This window comes from Lissotriton vulgaris, chromosome 5 (genome assembly GCF_964263255.1).
Source record: "Lissotriton vulgaris chromosome 5, aLisVul1.2, whole genome shotgun sequence".
In the NCBI taxonomy this organism is placed as follows: Eukaryota; Metazoa; Chordata; class Amphibia; order Caudata; family Salamandridae; genus Lissotriton; species Lissotriton vulgaris.
This window is the reverse complement of record NC_141693.1, coordinates 21858727-21881861: the sequence shown is the minus strand read 5'-3', so window position 1 is coordinate 21881861 and position 23135 is coordinate 21858727. Positions and strand designations below refer to the sequence as shown.

The 23135-nt window shown below is 51.7% G+C and overlaps 1 protein-coding gene across 1 annotated transcript in view; it reads right to left on the bottom strand.

The window, feature by feature from the left end:
- Positions 1-2067: 2067 nt before the first annotated feature.
- Positions 2068-23135, bottom strand: part of LOC147710023 (uncharacterized) — a 32438-nt gene continuing 11370 nt past the window's right edge. The window contains exons 4-7 of the mRNA XM_086920695.1: positions 21854-22147; positions 18090-18392; positions 3713-3802; positions 2068-2402 (exon numbers count right to left, since the gene is read on the bottom strand). Of these exons, the coding sequence (XP_086776821.1) occupies positions 3756-3802; positions 18090-18392; positions 21854-22147 (644 nt within the window). The 3' untranslated portion in view covers positions 2068-2402; positions 3713-3755. The remainder of the gene's footprint in view (positions 2403-3712; positions 3803-18089; positions 18393-21853; positions 22148-23135) is intronic.

Here is a 23135-nt window from a genome sequence, read left to right as displayed (position 1 = left end):
TCAGACTGGGCAACAATATAGAGATCTATCTCCAGGATTCGTAGATCTTGAGGTCTTGCCTGCATTGGGACTGGAAAAACAGTTGTTGAAATATGACAAATTTAGCTCCAAACAATACAGAAAAAGCTCAAATGTTTGGTCAAAAGTTGTGAGAGTAGATGTCTATTCTTTTAAGAGACTGCTGCGAGGCCATCGGACAGAGACGATTCACCATTGTCATGGTTTTGAGACCTCTTTACTGATCTGGGATTTCCAATCATCTTTCTAACCCTCTTTGGTGTTGAGGAAGGACTGCTGATTCTAGGATTGATTCATGTTTATTTGAGATCCATAATGCTCACTGCAACCTTTTCCGGTCTTCGAAGCTTCTGCCGGGGACATCAATCCTGTAGGAAGTTGTACTGAAGGAAGGGTGTGCATCGGTAGGTGGTTACCGTGTTGTCTTGTGTTTATTATTCCTTCTACCCGATGGCATCGGTCACAACAAGTCCTGAAGGCCATGCGGGCAGTAGCATTAGGGATGTGTGGTGAGATGGAGAAGGTTTTTCTGGAGTCTATGACCGGCCAGCGAGTAGCCTCCGCCTCCTGTGCTCTTACATCTGTTCCTGGGACATGAAGGGTGGCAGTGCGAGGCGGTACATGCCAGGTCTGCTTGGTCATCTTACTCAGCAGATACCTAGAGGCTGGGCTTTTTGGGCCTTAGGGAGTTTGATGCAGCATTCTGGTTCTTAGAGGGAACTCGTGCAGCCTCTTGTGCGGTGATTGCCGGGCGATTTTGAAGGTAAGTGAGGTGATTGGTTAAGTTTGAGTATTGCTAATAATCTTAAATTGGCAAGAGAGTTGGCCTGTGTGAAAGGCATTAGTGTAATCAAGCCATCAGAATACTAGTATGTAGTATGTAGTTCTACATGGCAGTGGATTGTGCGTGGGGACTGATGTGAAGATCCCTCCACAATCAAGGACCAGAGTACATCCACCACCGACTGAATTTCCACCTTCTCTCCAGACACCTGCGCTCTGCCTCTCGGCTTCGCCCACACCACGCATCCACCACAGCAACGGTGGAGGGCGCTCTTTCACGCACCTGTAAAGCCTTGGCATGACCTCCCACTTCACCTATGACTGTCTTCACCTACGGACCTCACCTCACTGCTGGAATTTTAAAAAGAAAGGACTCAAGACCTGTTATTCGAATGAGCCCTGATCGCAGTGTGCTCACGGTGCCTGGATACTCTCGTGGGTGATTAGCAGCGCTTTATAAATCGAGATTGGATTGGATTGGAAGAGGAGCACTGTAGCATCGGGCAAGAAGTTTACTTGGGGAACTAGTGACTGAAGAGGGAGAGAAAGAGAGGTAGAGAGAGCGAGAGGAAGGGGGAAACAGAGAGAGCGTGAGAGAAAGCGAGAAAAGCAGACACTGGTAGCTGGTATCTACTGAGGGTGGAGAGGGTGGGCAAACAAAATTAAAAAACAGAAAAACAGTTAAGGATCTTGAAAGACAACGTTCTCCTCACTCCGATAACTTCTGCTGAGACTGCAATGCAGGCCCCAGCAAACTCCTTCGACCAATCCAGCCCTGCTCACTTGCTGTTAACTAGCATGTGAGCAGTGCGCTGATTGGTGGGAACAGCCTCTGCCGGCGCGCCCGACTACACTGGAGGCCTGCACTAGCTCTCAACCTAGCTGTCTTAAAACACTTTAAAGTGTGCATGTCTGGCTCGCCATCGCAAGACGGCCGGCCAAAGAGACGTGTGCACTTTGAACAACCGCAAAGACAGCCCTCGGCCCACTACTCCTCTCTCCTCACCCAGCAGGCCTCGCTCCACCCTGAGACTCGGTTCAGGACAAGGCGACAAAATAAAATGGTAATCAATTATCATTTTCTTTTTCATCTCTGCGGCTTTGGGGGGTACGGAAGTGGACGACGTTCCTCCGCTCCAATGGAGATGCCACCCCTGAAAGCAGAGAGTGAGAAGCAGAGAGCGTGTGTGTTTGTGTGCCTCACTGTAAGTGCTGTGTACGGCGATCAATATTGCTCGCACTTCCATTAAGAGTCGATTAATTCTTGGTTTAGTTTTAAATAGTTTATTTCTCATTGCTTACACACATGCGTAACACACAAGCAGTTTGTTGATTGGTAGGGAGAAGGAAGCAGCCCGTAGTATGGGTCCCTGGTAATGAGGTGGGGCCATGTTTGCGGGAGCGCGTCACCACCACACGTCGAAGGGTTGGCCTCCGCAATGCGCAGTCTGAGGTGTGATCCCGTGCAGGGCCATCGCTGGACTCGCCCAGCAGAGTACCGTGGCTGTGTTCAGTTGGTGGGATAAGGCTGTAGGCTGCACTTCCGCCTCATCTGTAGGTCTGTTGCTGGTCACCGCAGCATGAGGGTCAGTCGCGGGCTCCTGCAGGGGGGAGGCATGTTGTTACATTGGAGTGGTGCAATCCCACCCCACCAATAGGACAGACTCCCAACACCCTCACAGCCCACAAGCAGTGTGCACTAGGCTTCAAGTGTTCCTACGTTTTTACTCATGGGGGCGTATCGCTGCGTCGCCTTACTCTGCGCTCGGGAGGCGTTTCATGGGCGTTGTGGTGGTTTTTCCCACGCAACCTCATGGATTTTGATGCTGCCCCAGATGTACAAAAACATGTGAACCTGGGAAAGCATCAAATCCTTACAACTCCTGAGGAATAGTCAGTGCGACAGCATGCAGTCAATGGGAAATCAGCACAAGAGAAGGCAGCCAATGAACAGCCATTGCAACAGCAGGCAGCCAATGAGTGCCCAGTGCAACAGCAGGCATCCAAATGATCACCCAGTGCAACAGCAGGCAGCCAATGAGTACCCAGTGCATCATTATGCAGGGCCAGTGCAACAGTAGGCAATTCTAGTGAACGAGGGACTTGGTATTCTTCTGTCTCCCTTTCTAACATCACTTCATGCTGCAGACTTCTATAACCTGTAACCCAGGTGATGGAATGTACCTGTCCCTTTAATCCAGGTGATGTGCTGTACCTGTCCCTTTAATCCAGGTGATGTTCTGTATATGTCCCTTCAACCCAAGTGGTACATTGTACTCGTCCCTTTAACCCAGGTGATGCACTGTATCTGTCCATGAACCCGTGTCATGCGCTGTGCCTGTCCCCCATGTGATGCGCTGTACCTGTCCCTGAAACTCAGGGGATGTGCTGTACCTGTTCCAGTCACCCAGGTGATGCACTGTACCTGTCTATGTAGCCAAGGTGATGCGCTGTACCTGTCCCTGTAACCCAGGTGAGGAGCTGTACCTGTCACTGTAACCCATGTGATGTGCTGTACCTGTCCCTGTAACCCCGGTGATGAGCTGTACCTGTCACTGTAACCCATGTGATGTGCTGTACCTGTCCCTGTAACCCAGGTGATGTGCTGTACCTGTCCCTGTAACCCAGGTGATGTGCTGTACCCGTCCTTGTAACCCAGGTGATGTGCTGTACCTGTCACTGTAACCCAGGTGATGCGCTGTACCTGTCCCTGTAACCCTGGTGATTGTCCCTGAAACTCAGGTGATGTGCTGTACCTGTTTCTGTCACCCAGATGATGCACTGCACCAGTTCTTGTAACCCATGTGATTCGCTGTACTTGTCCCTGTAACCCATGTGATGCGCTGTACTTGTCCCTGTAACCCAGGTGATGCGCTGTACCTGTCCCTGTATCCCAGGTGATGCGCTGTACCTGTATGTCGTGCCTCGGATGCTGGAATTCCAAGCTCATGCTTTCACTGTGCACTTTGGTGGCCTTTTACTCCTGATGAGCCGCCAGGACCTGAAATAAACACAAAGTACGTGTTACACTATGAACATTTAGAAGCCACAGCCAGACCCAAGATGGCGACAATCAACCCCTTTGCAGAGAAGCCTCTGGGACCATAAACAAATAAGTAATCACCACCCTATGTCTTCAAGGTCGCCTCAACTTTATGGCGACAGACTAGCTTAGTGGCTGGGGTCAATCTTCCTATGCAGAAGGTATTCCCCATCCTGATGCTTCCCCCCACATCTCTCCCTGCCCGAGGGGTGATCTCTCCGGTGGATGCCTCTGTGCAGAGTGTCTGGGATTTGAGGACAGAGACAAACGGCCGGTGGAGCCGTGATGCGATTGTGCAGAGTCCAGCGATTGTTCAACCTGGTCATCTAGAATCGAGCCATATAGCAATACATATTTGTTAGACCTGGCACCTTGGCGTGGGTCTCCCTTCCACTTTTTGTTACTGTGCCTCATGTGTTTTGCTGGTGTTAGCTGCTCAGAGCGCTGTGCCACTGCCAATCAGTGCCACAGTGCCAGTGCTCCCTGTATAAAAAGTATATGTTGATTGGATTCCATGATTGGCTTATTTGGTTTGCTGTCAGACCCCAGTACAGTGCACCAGGCATGCCCAGTGCTTGTAAATCCAAATGCTGCTTGTGGGCTTGCAGCACTGGTTGTGCCACCCACAGAAGCAGCCTTGTAAAATGTGTCGAAGGTCTGCCATTGCAGAGCCTGCGTGCAGTCTGGTACTGTCATGCTGACTGGGCAAGTGCACCCACTTGCCAGTCCCTAAACCTTCCCTTAATGTCATATCAGTTACTACTATGGTAGGCCCAAGGGCAGGGTGGATTATAAGTATAAGGTAGGACAAGCCCTGATGTGTGGGGCATGTCCTAATAGTGAATTACAGCCATTTTCGTTTTTCACTATTGCAAGGCTACCTGTTCTCATAGGCCAGACTGGGCTGTTAGAATTGTTACATTCTATGATCCTAACAGACTCAGAGAAAATGGTAGAAATTCGAGTTTAGTATGCCTGAACTCAGAATACTAAAATACATCTTTTAGTAAAGTTTATTTTAATATTCTGTGTTTGCAAATATCACTTTTAGAAAGTAGGTATTTGCTTGCCTAACCATTTAAGCCCACCTCTACTAGGATGTGTATCTGCTGTCTGGTTTCTGTGAGTGACAGGGCTGGGGAATTCCAGGAGACAGATTGGGGCAGCCCGGTGGTGAATAGAGAGATTTACATCCAGATGGGTGGCAGGAGTACACCTGGGTTCTAAATAGGACTGTGCCTTTCCACCGCAATGCTGGCTCCACCTCCTGTGGAGCGTCTGATGTCTCTGCTCTGCACATTGAAAGGAAAGTCAGAGTCATGTCAACAAAGTGCTCAAGAACTGGACTGGACTAGGCAAAGGCCTCCTGGCCTCAGAGAACAAAAGATTAGGGGTATTAGTATTGGGACCCTGCTCCCAAGAAATTAGATCCTGCTTGACAAGAAACCTCTGCCTGAGGAGAAGGAACTGGGAAAGCTGTAAGGAGGAGTACTGTCCCTGACCTGGGGGATTGGCCTGCAGTGGTTGCCTTGCTGCTGAAGGAGAGGAGAAAAATACTACAAAGACGTTGCTTCAACTTGTGCATAAAGATCTCCAAGTGCTTGTGAGTGAGCTTGTCCCCTGAACGAAGTCCCAGGACCAGTGGACTTCATCCGCCTCGTAATCCGCCGCTAGAAACGCTGTTTTTAGCATTTTCCAAGGCCGGGAGCTGCGGACGCCTCATACCACCAAATTGTGTCCAGCAACGCATCGTACCCCGACTGTCCGCCTCAATCAACGCATCCTACGATCTGTAGATCGCACCGTGACTGACCGACCCGGCCGGGTACTAACGCTTTGCCGCATCGAGTCATCCTGGTTGGTACGAATCGCACCCTGCTGCCGAAGTTCGAAGCTGCCGATCGCATCGGAAAAGGGAATATGCTACGTCCGCCTCGCACCGCAGCCAAGACTGAAGCTGCGGCTCCCGCAGTACGGCTCGTCCTCGCTTCGTAAAGTGAATGTCTCGTATCCAGGACCATCTGCCTTGCTCCACGCGCCCCCCCCGCTCTACGCCTCGCACCGACGACTGCACGAGCCGGGGCTCGCACGATAAAAGGGCCGACAACGCTTCTGGATAACCTTCTGTTTTACAGCGCATCGTCCGTGCCGGACACAACAATTAAGGTACTGTGAACGACTCGCACCACATTGTTGTACGCGTCGGACCAGAGCGTCTGCTGCGCCCGTTTGACTCTGTTAGACATTCTTTCCAGCTCCGTGAGAGTTAGACAGAGGGTGTGAAGTGTACAGAACTAGAAATTACGCATTTCTAAAGAACTCTTGATTGCTAAACAGTATTGTGGGCATTTTTGTCGTTATTGGGTCTTGCGCTAAGTCTCTATATAAAGATTAACTATTTTTGATATAATACTAGTGTGGTGTACATTTTTGGTGTTGTCCCTTGATTACTGTGTGTGATTACAACTGCTTAACTTATATCGCCTCTGAAATAATCATTGACTGCTCACGCCACGCCTCCTAGAGGGTGAGCAGGGGTTATTTTTAGAGAATAATTCTCTTGCCCTGACTGGAGGAGAGGGTCCCTGCTTGTTACAAGTACCTACCTGTGCCAATCAGAGACCCCCAATTCTAACAATATTGGCAAGATGGCAGTTGGGCAATACAGAGTCCATCTAGAAACCTTCTGGAGGCAAGACACTATCCCAGGTCCAGAGTTATCCTGTTTATTGATGGAGACGATCAACTGGGTGTCGTCGGCATAGGTAACAATTTCAATCCCAAACGGAGTTACTATTTCTGCCAGAGAGCTCATGTAAATATTAAATAGAGTGGGGCTCAGGGCAGATCCCTGGGGGACCACACATGTAAGGGGCAATTGCTTTAAAACTATTTCATCTTCAAAGACTGTAAAAAAAATCTATTTACCAGGAAGGACTGCAGCCATTTCAGCATTATTCCAGTCACTCCCAAATCCCTGAGTCTTTGAATCATCAGTGAATGATTCACTGTGTCGAAGGCTGCGCTGAGGTCTAACGGAATAAGTGCAGCGCAGCCTCCGCCATCCAGGATTTTTCTAGATGCCTCTACTACAGGCAGGAGTGCAGTCTCCTGACCCTGCTGTGATCTAAATCCTGTCTGTGTGGGATGGAGACAGTTGTCATTTTCCAGGAATGCAGAGACAGCGGAATTCATGTTCTTCTCAGCTATTTTACTTATTCCCGGCAGCAGAGATATGGGTCAATAATTCGCCCACTCCTCTGGGTCCAAGTTGTTTTTGTTCGTAGTGCTTTGACCATGGCCTGTTTTCATAGCGGGGGCACAATTCCCGCAGGAGGGAGGTATTGATCAAATCCAGTATAACTGGAGATACCGTCTCAGCGATCTTATTTAGGATAATGGGGAGACGGGATCTGTGGGGGTACCAGATTTTAAATGTCTCAGAATCCTTTGAAAAGAGGTTAGGTCCAGGGGGAATACCTCCAAGAGATCCTGTTCATTTATTGTGTCTGTTGGTAATTCCATTTGTTGGGCTATTGTCTGAGGAAAGGATATACAACATGTTTTGTATTTTAGCAGAAAAGAACTCTGCAATTTGGTTACACCGAAGTTGGGCATTATCAGAGATAGGGAGGTGAGCGGGGGGAGTCAGGAGCGATTTTGCAATGTGAAAAATTTCACGAGGAGAATTTGCAGCGGATGTAATTTTATCTTGGTAATAGCAAGCTTGGGCAGATTTTAGCTCTGTTTTATAAAGTTTTATGGCTTCCCTATATTTAGCTTTGTTGATTGGTAAAAAGTCCTTTCTCCCTCTTCTTTCAAATGTTTTACAGGCGTCCACTTCACCTTCAAGAGAACGACGACCCACCACCACCAGAAACAGACCGCCCGCAGAAGCTGGAACAAGATCACAGCAGACCAGCTCGCCACCTCCCTGAGCCAGCACCCTCCTGCCAGCTCAGCGAACCCCAGCCAGGCCGCCGACAACCTCACGAAGTGGATCAGCAACTGCGCGGACGAACTCGCCCCACTGAGGACCCGGCCTAGCAGACCCGGCAGCAAGAAGGCCCCATGGTTCACCGACGAACTCAAGAGCTCCAAGAAGAACTGCCGAGCCCTCGAGAAAGTCTGGAGAAGGGAACCGACACCGGACAACAGGACCTCCTTCAAACTTGCCACCCGGAAACACCACCAGCTGATCCGCGCCGCCAAGAAAACAGCTTTCAAGGACCGGTTGGACAACAACGCACACAACTGCAAGGAACTCTTCAACATCGTGAAAGAGCTTTCCAACCCCAGCGCAGGAAACAACGACATCATCCCATCGCAAGACCTCTGCAACTCCCTCGCTTCATACTTCCACAACAAGATCGCGGACATACACAACAGCTTCAACAACCAACCAACGCACACCATGACCGAACAACCACCCCCCCCCCACCACCACCCTCCACGCCTGGACCCCGATCAGCACCGAAGACACCATCCGCACGATGAACTCCATCCACTCCGGATCACCGACCGACCCCTGCCCTCACCACGTCTTCAACAAGGCCGACGCTGTCATCGCACCCCACCTGCGAGACATCATCAACACATCCTTCGACACCGCCACCTTCCCCGAGAGCTGGAAGCACGCCGAACTCAGCGCTCTACTCAAGAAACCCACAGCGGACCCCACCGAACTCAAGAATTACCGCCCCATCTCGCTCCTCCCGTTTCCAGCCAAAGTCATCGAGAAGACCGTCAACAAGCAGATGGCCGCCTTCCTCGAGACGAACGGATCCCTCGACCCCTCACAGTCCGGCTTCCGAGCCAACCACAGCACCGAGACCGCCCTCATCGCCGCCACCGATGACATCCGAGCCCTGATGGACAATGGAGAAACAGCGGCCCTCATCCTCCTAGACCTCTCCGCGGCATTCGACACGGTCTGCCACCGCACCCTAGTACGGCGCCTCAGCAACATCGGCATCCAGGACAAGGCGCTGGAATGGATCACCTCCTTCCTCGACGGAAGAACACAGAGAGTCCGCCTACCACCTTACAAGTCAGAGGCCTCCGAAGTCATCTGCGGCGTCCCCCAAGGATCATCTCTGAGCCCCACCCTCTTCAACGTCTACATGAGCCCCCTCGCGGCCATCGTACGCAAACACAACCTCAGCATAATCTCCTACGCCGACGACACCCAGCTGATCCTCTCCCTGACCAACGACCCCGCCGCCGCCAGAGCCAACCTGCACGAAGGGATGAAAGAGGTAGCCGAGTGGATGACGACCAGCCGCCTGAAACTGAACTCGGACAAGACGGAGGTCCTCATCCTGGGCTCCTCACCCTCCACCTGGGACGACTCCTGGTGGCCTCCCGCCCTGGGCACCGCACCCAAACCGACAGACCATGCACGAAACCTGGGCGTCATCCTGGACTCCTCCCTCTCCATGACCAGGCAAGTCAACAACGTCTCCTCGGCGTGCTTCAACATCCTACGCATGCTACGGAAGATCTTCTGGTGGATCCCCACCGAGACCAGAAAGACCGTCACCCAGGCCCTCGTCACCAGCCGGCTGGACTACGGCAACGCCCTCTACGCCGGCACCACCGCCAAGCTCCAGAAGAGACTCCAGCGGATCCAGAACGCCTCAGCCAGACTCATCCTCGACATCCCACGAACCAGCCACATCTCCGGACATCTGAGAGACCTTCACTGGCTCCCCGTCAACAAAAGAATCACCTTCCGCCTCCTCACCCACGCACACAAAGCCCTACACGACCAAGGCCCGAGCTACCTCAACAGCTGAGTCAACTTCTACGCTCCCAAACGCCACCTCCGATCAGCCAACCACGCCCTCGCCGCCGTCCCCCGCATCCGAAGAGCGACGACAGGAGGAAGGTCCTTCTCCTACCTGGCCGCCAAGACCTGGAACTCCCTCCCGACCGACCTGCGCCTGACCCAAGACCACCTCTCCTTCAGGAAGAAGCTGAAGACCTGGCTGTTCGAGCAGTAGCGGCACCCCCCCCCCCCCCCCCAGCGCCTTGAGACCCTACGGGTATGTAGCGCGCTTTATAAGTGTCACTGATTGATTGATTGGTTTGAGCTCCCGCAGTTTAGGGGAATACCAGGGGTTTTTATTGGCTCCTATTTTTATATACGTCACTTTTGGTGGAAAACAGTGTTAAGTGAGGACTCGAGCCATTTATTGAGATTGTCATTTGCAATAATAGGATTTGGGTGACATATTGGTGTGGTCACCCATGATTCCAACGGGAGTTTAGACCATGTGCGGGTCAGCTCTTTGGCCCTCGGCGCAGGTGTAATAGTGTTCTGCGAAGCCCAGGTAAATGGGAGTGAAAAAATGGTCCTACCAGGGCAGTGGAATAGGCTTAGCAACCAGAAGATTCTGGATGTTAGAAAATATGGGGTCCAGCAGATGGTTTCAGAATGTGTTGGGCCAACCACTTTTTGATTAAGCTGAAAGGCCGCCAACCCATCAACCAGTTCTAACGTGGTAGTAAGTTGAGTGTCGTCAAAATGCATATTAAAATCTCCCAATAGTGTGAAGTTGGTTGGGGACTGGCAAAGTTGGCTACAATATCGAGCAGATCCTTACAAAATTGCCCGAGCGGGCCTGGGGGGCGATGTACTAAAATACCAGAAAAGGTGCAAACATGTGATACCTCGATTGTGAAAGAAATACTTTCGCAGTCAGGTATGGGGTTTATAGTAAAGCGGCACTTAAATTCATGACCGCGGAAATTATGCAGCAATAGAGGACCACATTATGAGACAGGATTTTCTAAATGATGCTGCAGGAAAGGCAGGGGTCTTAAATCGGAAAGGGAGCTAGTGAGGGGCACACCTGCCTCTTTTTTTGCCAGAATATATTGCCTAGCGCTACTCCTTAGCAGTGAGAAACACACATCTGTTGGGGGGGGGGGGAGCTTCAGCTAGCACGCATAGTGTGGGAGGCTCGAACGTGGCACCGACACGTGACTAGCGAATGTATTACCGGTCTGTGGAGAAGGTCTGGACGTGGACAGGTATGAGGACCCCCTCTCCCCCCGAGAGGAGCAGCGTGCAGCTCATGTGCATGTGTAGTGAACAGTTAGCTCAGCTTGTCTATCCGTTTCTGCCACAAGAACTCCCACACACCACAAAACCAGTGCTCTCAAGTGGATAAACGAAATGTCTATAGGCACTCCCATACAATTCGCAACCACCGCTCTCCAGTGGCACTACACGTCTATAGATACTCCCATACACCACGCAACCAGTGCTCTTCAGTAGCACTAAACATCTATAGGTACTCCCACACACCACGCAACTAGTGCTCTCCAGTAGCACTACACGTCTATAGGTACTCCCACACACCATGCAACCAGTGCTCTCAAGTGGATAAACGACATGTCAATAGGCACTCCCACACACCACGCAACCACCGCTCTCCAGTGGCACTACACGTCTATAGGTACTCCCACACACCATGCAACCAGTGCTCTCCAGTAGCACTACACGTCTATAGATACTCCCACACACCACGCAATCACCGCTCTCCAGTGGCATAACACGTCTATAGGTACTCCCATACACCACGCAATCACCGCTCTCCAGTGGCACTACACGTCTATAGATACTGCCACACACCATGCAACCAGTGCTCTCTAGTGGATAAACTACGTGTCTATAGGTACTCCCATGCACCAGGCAACCAGTGCTCTCCAGTGGCACTACTACATGTCTATATGTACTCGGACACACCACTAGAATGTACTTTCCAGTGACACTACTACATATCAACAGGAACTCCCACGCACCACGCAACCAGTGCTCTCCAGTAGCACTACACGTCTATAGATACTCCCACACACCACGCAACCAGTGCTCTCCAGTAGCACTACACGTCTATAGATACTCCCACACACTACGCAACCACCGCTCTCCAGTGGCACTACTACATGTCTATTTGTACTCCCACACACCACTAGACTGTACTTTCCAGTGACACTACTACATATCAACAGGAACTCTCCCACACCACGCAACCAGTGCTCTCCAGTAGCACTACACGTCTATAGATACTCCCATACACCACGCAACCAGTGCTCTCCAGTAGCACTACACGTCTATAGATACTCCCACACACTACGCAACCACCGCTCTCAGTGGCACTACTACATGTCTATTTGTACTCCCACACACCACTAGACTGTACTTTCCAGTGACACTACTACATATCAACAGGAACTCTCCCACACCACGCAACCAGTGCTCTCCAGTAGCACTACACGTCTATAGATACTCCCATACACCACGCAACCAGTGCTCTCCAGTAGCACTAAACATCTATAGGTACTCTCACACACCACGCAACCAGTGCTCTCCAGTAGCACTACACGTCTATAGGTACTCCCACACACCACGCAACTAGTGCTCTCAAGTGGATAAACGACATGTCAATAGGCACTCCCACACACCACGCAACCACCGCTCTCCAGTGGCACTACACGTCTATAGGTACTCCCACACACCATGCAACCAGTGCTCTTCAGTAGCACTACACGTCTATAGATACTCCCACACACCACGCAATCACCGCTCTCCAGTGGCACTACACGTCTATAGGTACTCCCATACACCACGCAATCACCGCTCTCCAGTGGCACTACACGTCTATAGATACTCCCACACACCATGCAACCAGTGCTCTCTAGTGGATAAACTATGTGTCTATAGGTACTCCCATGCACCAGGCAACCAGTGCTCTCCAGTGGCACTACTACATGTCTATATGTACTCGCACACATCACTAGAATGCACTTTCCAGTGACACTACTACATATCAACAGGAACTCCCACACACCACGCAACCAGTGCTCTCCAGTAGCACTACACATCTATAGATACTCCCACACACCACGCAACCAGCGCAACCAGTGCTCTCCAGTAGCACTACACGTCTATAGATACTCCCACACACCACGCAACCAGTGCTCTCCAGTAGCAGTACACGTCTATAGATACTCCCACACACTACGCAACCACCACTCTCCAGTGGCACTACTACATGTCTATATGTACTCCCACACACCACTAGACTGTACTTTCCAGTGACACTACTACATATCAACAGGAACTCCCACACACCACGCAACCAGGGCTCTCCAGTAGCACTACACGTCTATAGATACTCCCATACACCACTCAACCACTGCTCTCCAGTAGCACTACACGTCTGTAGGTACTCCCACACACCATGCAACCAGTGCTCTCCAGTAGCACTACACGTCTATAGGTACTCCCACACACCACGCAACCAGTGCTCTCCAGTAGCACTACACGTCTATAGGTACTCCCACACACCACGCAACCAGTGCTCTCCAGTAGCACTACACGTCTATAGGTACTCCCACACACCACGCAACCAGTGCTCTCCAGTTGCACTACACGTCTATAGATACTCCCACAAACCACACAATCAGTGCTCTCCAGTAGCACCACACGTCTATAGATACTCCCACACACCATGCAACCAGTGCTCTCCAGTGGATAAAAGACATGTCTATAGGTACTCCCATACACCATGCAACCACCGCTCTCCAGTGGCACTACTAAATGTCTATATGTACTCCCAAACACCACTAGACTGTGCTTTCCAGTGACACTACTATATATCAACAGGAACTCCCACACACCACGCAACCAGGGCTCACCAGTAGCACTACACGTCTATAGATACTCCCATACACCACACAACCACTGCTCTCCAGTAGCACTACACGTCCGTAGGTACTCCCACACACCACGCAACCAGTGCTCTCCAGTAGCACTACACGTCTATAGGTACTCCCACACACCACGCAACCAGTGCTCTCCAGTAGCGCTAAACATCTATAGGTACTCCCACACACCATGCAACTAGTGCTCTCCAGTAGCACTACATGTCTTTAGATACTCCCACACACCATGCAACCAGTGCTCTCCAGTGGATAAAAAAGATGTCTATAGGTACTCCCATACACTACGCAACCACTGCTCTCCAGTGGCACTACTAAATGTCTATATGTACTCCCAAACACCACTAGACTGTGCTTTCCAGTGACACTACTATATATCAACAGGAGCTCCCACACACCACGCAACCAGGGCTCTCCAGTAGCACTACACGTCTATAGATACTCCCATACACCACACAACCACTGCTCTCCAGTAGCACTACACGTCTGTAGGTATTCCCACACACCACGCAACCAGTGCTCTCCAGTAGCACTGCACGTCTATAGGTACTCCAACACACCACGCAACCAGTGCTCTCCAGTAGCACTACACGTCTATAGATACTCCCACACACCACGCAATCCGTGCTCGCCAGTAGCACTACACGTCTATAGGTACTCCCATACACCACGCAACCACTGCTCTCCAGTAGCACTACACGTCTATAGGTACTCCCACACACTACACAACCAGTGCTCTCCAGTAGCACTACACGTCTATAGGTACTCCCACACACCACGCAACCAGTGCTCTCCAGTAGCACTACATGTCTATAGGTACTCCCGTACACCACGCAATCACTGCTCTCCAGTAGCACTATACGTCTATAGATACTCCCATACACCACGCAACCCCTGCTCTCCAGTAACACTACACGTCTATAGGTACTCCCACACACCACGCAACCAGTGCTCTCCTGTAGCACTGCACGTCTATAGATACTTCCATACACCATGCAACCAGTGCTCTCAAGTGGATAAACAACATGCCTATAAGTACTCCCACGCAGCGCGCAACTAGTGCTCTCCAGTGGATAAACAAGATGTTTATAAGTACTCCCACGCACCACGCAACTAGTGCTCTCCAGTGGATAAAAGACATGTCTATAGGTACTTCCATACACCACGCAACCACCGCTCTCCAGTGGAACTATTACACGTCTATAGATACTCCCATACACCAGCAACCACTACTCTCCAGTAGCACTACACGTCTATAGGTACTCCCACACACCACGCAACCAGTGCTCTCCAGTAGCACTACAGGTCTATAGATACTCCCACACACCACGCAACCAGTGCTCTCCAGTAGCACTACACGTCTATAGGTACTCCCATACACCACGCATCCACTGCTCTCCAGTAGCACTACTACATGCCTATAGGTACTTCCACACACTACGCTACCAGTGCTTTCCAGTGGCACAACTATATGTTTACAGTAACTCCCATACACCACGCAACCAGTGCTCTCCGGTGGATAAACAACATGTCTATAAGTACTCCCACGCACCACGCAACTAGTGCTCTCCAGTGGATAAACAACATGTCTATAAGTACTCCCATGGACCACGCAACTAGTGCTCTCCAGTGGATAAACAACATGTCTATAGGTAATCCCACACACCATGCAACCAGTGCTCTCCAGTGGATAAACTACGTGTCTATAGATACTCCCATGCACCACGCAACCAGTGCTCTCCAGTGGATAAACTACGTGTCTATAGATACTCCCATGCACCACGCAACCAGTGCTCTCCAGTGGATAAACTACGTGTCTATAGATACTCCCATGCACCACGCAACCAGTGCTCTCCAGTGGATAAACAACATGTCCATAGGTACTCCCATACACCACACAACCACTGCGCTCCAGTGGATAAACTACATATCCAGAGGTACTCACACACACAATGCAACTATTGCTCTCCAGTGGAAAAACTCCATATCCAAAGGTACTCACACACACCACACAACCAGTGCTCTCAAGTGGATATACTACATGTCAACAAGTATTCACACACTACTACATATCAACTGTACTCCCACACAATTTGCAACAACTCCGGTTCAGAGGCACTGCTACATATCAACAAGAACTCCCACACACCACACGACCAGTGCTCTCCAGTGGCACTGATACATGTCTATAGGTACTCCCACACACCATGCACCCACTGCTCTCCAGTTGATAAACTACGTCAACAGGTACTCGCAGACACCACACAACCAGTGCGCTCCAGCGTGTAAACTACATATCCACAGGTACTCACACACACAAAACAACCAGTGCGCTCCAGCGTGTAAACTCCATATCCAAAGGTACTCACACACACCACGCAACCAGTGCTCTTCAGTGGATAAACTACATGCCAACAGGTACTCCTACACACCAGGTGACCAGTGCTATCCCTTGGCACTGCTACATGACAACAGGTAATCCCACGCACCAAACAACCAGTGCTCTCCAGTGGCACTACTACATGTCAACATGTACTCCCACACACGTGACCAGTGGCACTACTACATGTCTTTATGGTACTCCCACACACAATGCAGCCAGTGCTCTCCAGTGACACTACTACATATCAACAGATCTCCCACATGACCAGCGCTCTTCAATGGCACTACTACATGTCCGCATTTACCCTCACGTTCCCCACGACACATGCTGTGCAGTGGCATTACTGCATGCCATGGATAATGCAAGCAAAAGACACACAACTGATGGACGGAATGCAGAACAAATCAAAACATTCATCCCCAGTAAAGAGATCTGGGTTAAATCCATCATTCTTTTGGTCACCATGCCACCCCAGCTTAGACCAGGCCATTGGCTATTCAGTCTGACCCTGTGCCTCATGGGAAAAGTCCAGCCTGAACTGCCAAGCCAGGTCCTCCCTGGACCGGAAACAAGCATCCTAGGACCGGTTTTGGGGTTTCACCCCTCTTCAGCCAGGATAGCTTGACTTCAGTGGCACAGTGAGCCCGGCATAATGCAACAGCACCAGCTAGTATAACCCACAAGTGCCTGGTACACATAGATCCTCCCCACTCTTTTGATGGGGTTACCCACACAGAGGTTCAGTTTCAAGGCTCTGTGATACGACTCTGCGGTCTGTTCAGTGAGCACACAGCGAGGCATCTTGCAGAGGTGCACGCAGCTCGCTACTCCTCAGCCAAGAGGGGCTGGTGTGTGTATCCCACAGTGCACATGATCTTACACTCCTCAAGCCCCACTCCACCAATCAGTAAAGGATGTCTCTCTGAGATGCAGCACAAGTACCTCTAGTGCCCGACTGAGCACCAACCCAAGGCCACTCCCTGAGCCCCTGCCTCCAGGATTCACACCGGTGAGGGATCCTCTCCATGGCACCCTCTAGGTACAGGTGTTCCACGGCTCGAGCGCCTCACACTGACTCTCCAACATCAGGCGCTTTAAGACTGGAGTTAACAGAACTCAAGGCTCCTCAATGTTTCCGCAAAGCATGCAAGGCTTCAATCTTCTCAGTGTCGCATCCATCCTATGCTCACGGACAGCAGTCAGTATGCACCCGAACCAAGAGTTCAGGTGAATGTAGAATGCAGCACTCAGGTCTACACCATGGGTTAACACAATACAAATAACACTTCCCGGTCGTCATAGGCGTGTGTACCTCAACAAGGGGAACAGACTTTACAACCCGGGTATTACCAGGCGCTACCATTACAAAGCTGCTATTACAATGCAAGTCGTTACAACGACTTGCGCTGGAGGGCGCTGTTGGATAGGGAATAGTTTAATTTTCTATTCCAACATCTTCCCTACTGTAACGTGGGCTGGAGTTGGAATCGGAAATTAAACTATTCCACTATCCAGCGCTTACAGCGCAAGTCGTTGTAACGACTTGCGTTGTAAAAACAGCATTGTACTGGCACGCGTGGTAAAAGCCTGTGTTGTAATGCCATACAACCCCTCAACAAGGATCACCCCTCAAGTGAGTCTGAAGGAAAGCGTCCTCTCCAGGAATCAACACCACCCAAACCCGCTCTGAATACATCAGTAAATGTAATTACTGTTACCCCCCCTGATTCATTTACTCAGGGACTACTTCAGAGGTCCACAGCCTGGTGCCAGGTTAATCTCAGGAGTAAATGTAACTCAAAGTCACATTGCTTCGGCGTAAGTTATCACAACTCAACTCCACACACGTCGCGGGCTGGGAGTCCTTGCACTCCACAGATGCTGAGCAGCCCTCCTTTTGATATGCGGCTGGATCACCCTGAGAGTAGCTTCACAGCGCACATCAGCAGCCAGCAGGGGGTCCCGAGCAGGAGTGTCTAACTAGCACTGCTGCTGTGTAACCCTGGAAGCTGGCACAGGTCAGAGGCCATGGCTCTGAGCCATCAAACCTGGCTGTTCTTATCCCCCCACAAGGTGCCCTTTCTATGCTCGCATGGGTTTCTCTGGTCGTTGATGACATCACCAGCTCACCTTTCATGAAAGTCCCACTGTCGTCATCATGATCACCATCTGAGCCATTGACGTCGTCATCATTATCACCATCTGAGCCATTGACGTAATTTTTGTCGTTATTACCATCTGAGCCATTCACGTCATTTCCGTCGTTATTACCATCTGAGCCATTGACGTCATTTCCGTCGTTATTACCATCTCCGTCATCATTTGACACGATGACGACAACCACGTCCTCCTCGCCGTTATCGTCTGAGCCTTTGTTGGCGGCGCCGTCCGATGGCCCCTTCGTGTCTGCCCCGGCGTCTGAGGCATCTGGGCCTGGGGAGAGAGGAGGGAGTTGTGGCTTCACACACAGGTTGATTCTCTACTGTTCATGAAACCTTGTCACCTTAACCCTCTACTTTTTCCCACTCTACTCCACCTGCATCCGACTACAGGAACCACAAGCCCATCCCAACGACTGCCATGAAAGAACAACATAAGCCTCCGCCCTCCCCTGTACACCACAGGCCCCCTTTCTATATACTCCGGACTTATATATATTTTATCTCAAGAAGAAAATAGACATCCTTACCCAGGCCTTTTCTCATTTCAGCAACTGGCTTATCCACCACATTCGGCACAGTTCAAAAACCCCTTTCCAAACGTCGGCCCGATTCACAGAACTAACTTAAGACAAAATCCTAACTTCTGTGAATACCAAAAGTAGTAAGTTTAGGATTTTTTCTTAAGTTAGTTCTGTGAATCGGGCCCGTCCTGCCCAGACGACTGGAAACGGGTGGAGGTAAAACCCCTCCTCAAGAAACCATCAGCCGACCCAACGGATCTGAAAAACTACCGGCCCATCTCTCTCCTCCCCTTTGCGGCCAAAGTCACAGAGAGACTTGTAAACGCCTAGCTGACCGCCTTCATAGAAGAGAACTCCATCCTAGACGCCTCCCAGTCTGGATTCAACAGCAATCACTGCACCGAGACCGCCCTCCTTGCCGCCACTGACAATATCTGCACGCTATTCAACCAGGGATACACCATGGCCCTTATCCTTCTAGACCTTTCGCACCTAGACTGTGCAACGCAGGGATACAAGAAGTCGCCCTGGACTGGATTCAATCCTTCCTCTTCAGGAGAACCCAGAGGATCCCCCTGGTGCATTGAGTCCCCTGGTATAGTGAGACCCCTGGTGCATTGAGTCCCCAGGTACAGTGAGACCTCTGGTGCATTGAGTCCCCTGGTAAAGTGAGACCCCTGGTGCATTGAGTCCACTGGTACAGTGAGAACCCTGGAGCAGCCACCCTCTGTGATGGGAATACCCTTGGTGTAGCGAGAACCCCTGGTGCAGTGAGACCCCTGGTGCAGTGAGACCCATGTGTACAGTGAGACCCTAGGTACAGTGAGACCCCTGGTGCATTGAGTCCCCTGGTGCATTGAGTCCCCTGGTACAGTGAGACCCCTGAAGAAGCCAGCCTCTGTGATGGGGAGCTCCTTGGTGCAGAGAGACCTCCTGGTGCAGTGAAACCCCTGGTCTAGTGAGACCCTGGTGCATTTATACCCCCGGTACAGTGAGACCCAGGTGCATTGAGTCCCCTGGTACAGTGATACCCCTGGAGCAGCCATCCTCTGTGATGGGAACACCCTTGGTGCAGAGAGTCCTCCTGGTGCAGTGAGACCCCTGGTGCAGTGAGACCCTTGTGCATTGATACCCCTGGTGCAGAGAGCCCCTGGGTGCAGTGAAACCTTATAATAGGAACAATCAATACGGTGCAACACCCCGGGAGCAGCGACCCTCTGTGATGGAAATACCCTTGGTGCAGCAAGACCCCCTGGGGCAGTGAGACCCCTGGTGCAGTGAGACCCAAGTGTACGGTGGGACCCCTGGTATAGTGAGACCCCTGGTGCATTGAGTCCCCTGGTACAGTGAGACCCCTGGAGCATCCAGCCTCTGTGATGGAAAGTTCCTTGGTGCAGAGAGACCTCCTGGTGCAGTGAGACCCCTGATCCAGTGAGACCCTTGTGCATTGATACCCCTGGTGCAGAGAGCCCCTGGGTGCAGTGAACCCATGTAATAGGAAGAATCCGCATGGTGCAAGACCCTGGGAGCAGCGACCCTCTGTGATGGGAACACCCTTGGTGCAGCGAGACCCCCAGGTGCAGTAAAACCCCTGGTGCAGTGCGACCCCTGGTGCATCGATACCCCTGAGGCATTGAGACTCCTGGCGCAGTGAGACCCCTGGTGCATCGATACCCCAGGGAAGTGAGACCCCTGGTGCAGTGAGACCTCTGCTGCATCGTACCCCTAGGGCAGTGAGCCCCTGGATGCAGTAGGCCTGCATAATAGGAAGAACCCAGGTACTGCAAGACCCCCGGAGCAGCAAGCCTGTGATAGGAAGACCTTTGGTGCAGCAATGCCTCCTGATGCAGTGAGACCCCTGGTGCAGTGAGACCCTGAGCTTATGTAATAGGGAGACCCCAGGTGCTGCAAGACCACAGTAGCAGCCAGCGTCTGGGATGGGAAGATCCTTGGTGCAGCGAGACCTCCTGGTGCAGCAAGACCTCTGGTCCAGTGAGACCGCTGGTGCATTGATACCCCTGGTACAGAGAGCCCATGGGTGCAGTGAGCCCATGTAACAGGAAGAACCTAGGTGGTGCAAGACCCCAGGAGCAGTAACCCTCTGTGATGGGAACAGCCTTGGTGCAGCGAGAACCCCATGTACAGTGAGACCCCTGGTGCAGCGAGACCCCCCTGTTGCAGTGAGACCCATGTGTACAGTGAGACTCCTGGTACAGTGAGACCACTGGTGCATTGAGGCCGCTGATACAGTGAGACCCCTAGAGCAGCCAGCCTCTGCGATGGGGAGCTCCTTGGTGCAGAGAGGCCTCCAGGTGCAGGGAGACCCGTGGTCCAGTGAGACCCTGGTGTATTGATACACCTGGTGCAGAGACCTGCTGGTGCAGTGAGACCCCCTGGTGCAGTGAGATCCCCTGGTACAGTGAGACCCCTTGAGCATTGAAACCCCTGGTGCAGAGAGCCCCTGGGTGCAGTGAACCCATGTAATAAGAAGAACCCATATGATGCAAGACCCCGGGAGCAGAGACCCTCTTTGATGGGAACACCCTTGGTGCAGCGAGACCCCCTGTTGCAGTGAGACCCATGGTGAAGTGAGACCCCTGGTGCATCGATACCCCTGAGGCAGTGATACCCCTGGTGCAGTGAGACCCCTGGTACAATGAGACCCCTGGAGCTGTGCTACCCCTGGTACAGTGAGACCCCTGGTACACTGAGACCCTTGGTACAGTGAGATCCTTGGTGCAGTGACACACCTGGTGCAGAGAGTCCTTGCGAACAATGAGCCCACATAATAGGAAGAACACAGGTGCTGCAAGACCTCCAGAGCAGCAAGCCTCTGTGATAGGAAGACCCTTGGTGGAGCGAGACCCCTGCAGTCAGACCCCTGGTCCAGTCAGACCCATGGTCCAGTCAGACCCTGAATGCAGTAAGCCTGTGTAATAGGAAGAACCCAGGTACTGCAAGACCCCCAGAGCAGTGAGCCTCTGTGATAGAAAGACCCTTGGTGCTGCGAGACACCCTGGTACAGACCCCGGTGCAGCGAGCGAGACCCCTGCTACAGTGAGACCCCGGTGCCACGAGCGAGACCCCTGGTGTCGCTGTTCCCATTGTGCAGTCAGCCCATGCGTGCAGTGAGCCCCCTTGATAGGAAGAGGGCCCACACATGACCTCAGTGACCTCTTCACTCTTGTGATGCCATGTTCACCATACTCACCAGGGTTTCCACCGTTGGCAGCCGTGTCCAGCGGAGGGGGGGCACTCTCCGCCATAGGGGGGGCAGCGCTTGCCTGGCCACTGTTCCCATAGGAAGTCACGGTGTCTTCCGACCCTCCAGCAGCCAGTGGGGGGACCTCATTGACGGCATAGACGGCGGAGTCATTGGAGAGAGTTGCGTTCTCTTGAAGACTGGGCGAGGCTGAGGTGAGTGCCAGTGAGGTGGGGGCTTCCGAAGTGCTTCCTGTAGTAGAGTTTATGACTGAGCCAAGCGGCTGCCCGTAGACCCCCATACCTGCGACAGAACACGGGAAAAGCAGGAAAAGGTGAGTTCATTGAAAGCATCCGCTGTCGCCTTTTCCACTCTCCCACTCCGGAGAGTGGCAAATAACACAAAGGCTCCTGGTAATCGGACCGGTAATTCCAGTCGCTGGAGGTACCAGTACAGGGGCGTAACACAGGCCCCTGCAGCCCCCGCGGTGCGGGGGGCCTCACCCTCCAGGGGGCCCCGTCAGCACCGCACTTCTGCTGGGGAGCTCTAGATTGAGTCCGGAGTGGGCCCCTTCACGTACCCTGCATGGGGGCCCCCTCAAGGTTCGTTACGCCACTGTACCAGTACCGACCAGTACGGTAACACCGGAGCATGGACAGGAACACACAGGAAATCAAGGAGGGATCCTGGTAATCGGACCGGTAGTTCCAACCCCTAGATTTACCGTTACATATTGTCCCATTGGGTGGAAATATAGTTTCAATAATAAAGCTAAAATGAGAAGGAGAGAAAGGTAGAGGGGGGCAGAGTACGGAAAGGGTTAGGAGGAGAGATGAGGGTGTGGAAGGGACCCCTCACAAATAAAGTGGGCAAACGGAAGAGCGTGGGAAGGGGGTAAGAAAGCCATCTTCCCCACCCCTGACACCCCCCTACACCCCAAACAAAACAGTTTGCGGGGATTGAGGCAGGGAGGGGAGAGGAGGAGAAAGAGAAGTAAAGTCAGAAGGATTACAAAGCAGATGGAAGAGGGGATCCGGCAGGCAACCCCAAGAAAAGCAATTTTAAATAAGCAGAGCTGGAATTGGGAAGGAATTACCCTGGTAAGCCAAAAACTGGAGTTTGTGATGTGGCAGAGGAAAGAGAGTAGAGTCACAAGGGGGGAGCTTGAAAATGACAGTTAACTTATACATTTATAAACAAAAAACGTTTGCTAAGAAATCGAGGGCAAGGACATATGTGACAGTAAATCTAGAATACTTAATTGGTCACAAAAAGGCTGCATTTAACATAC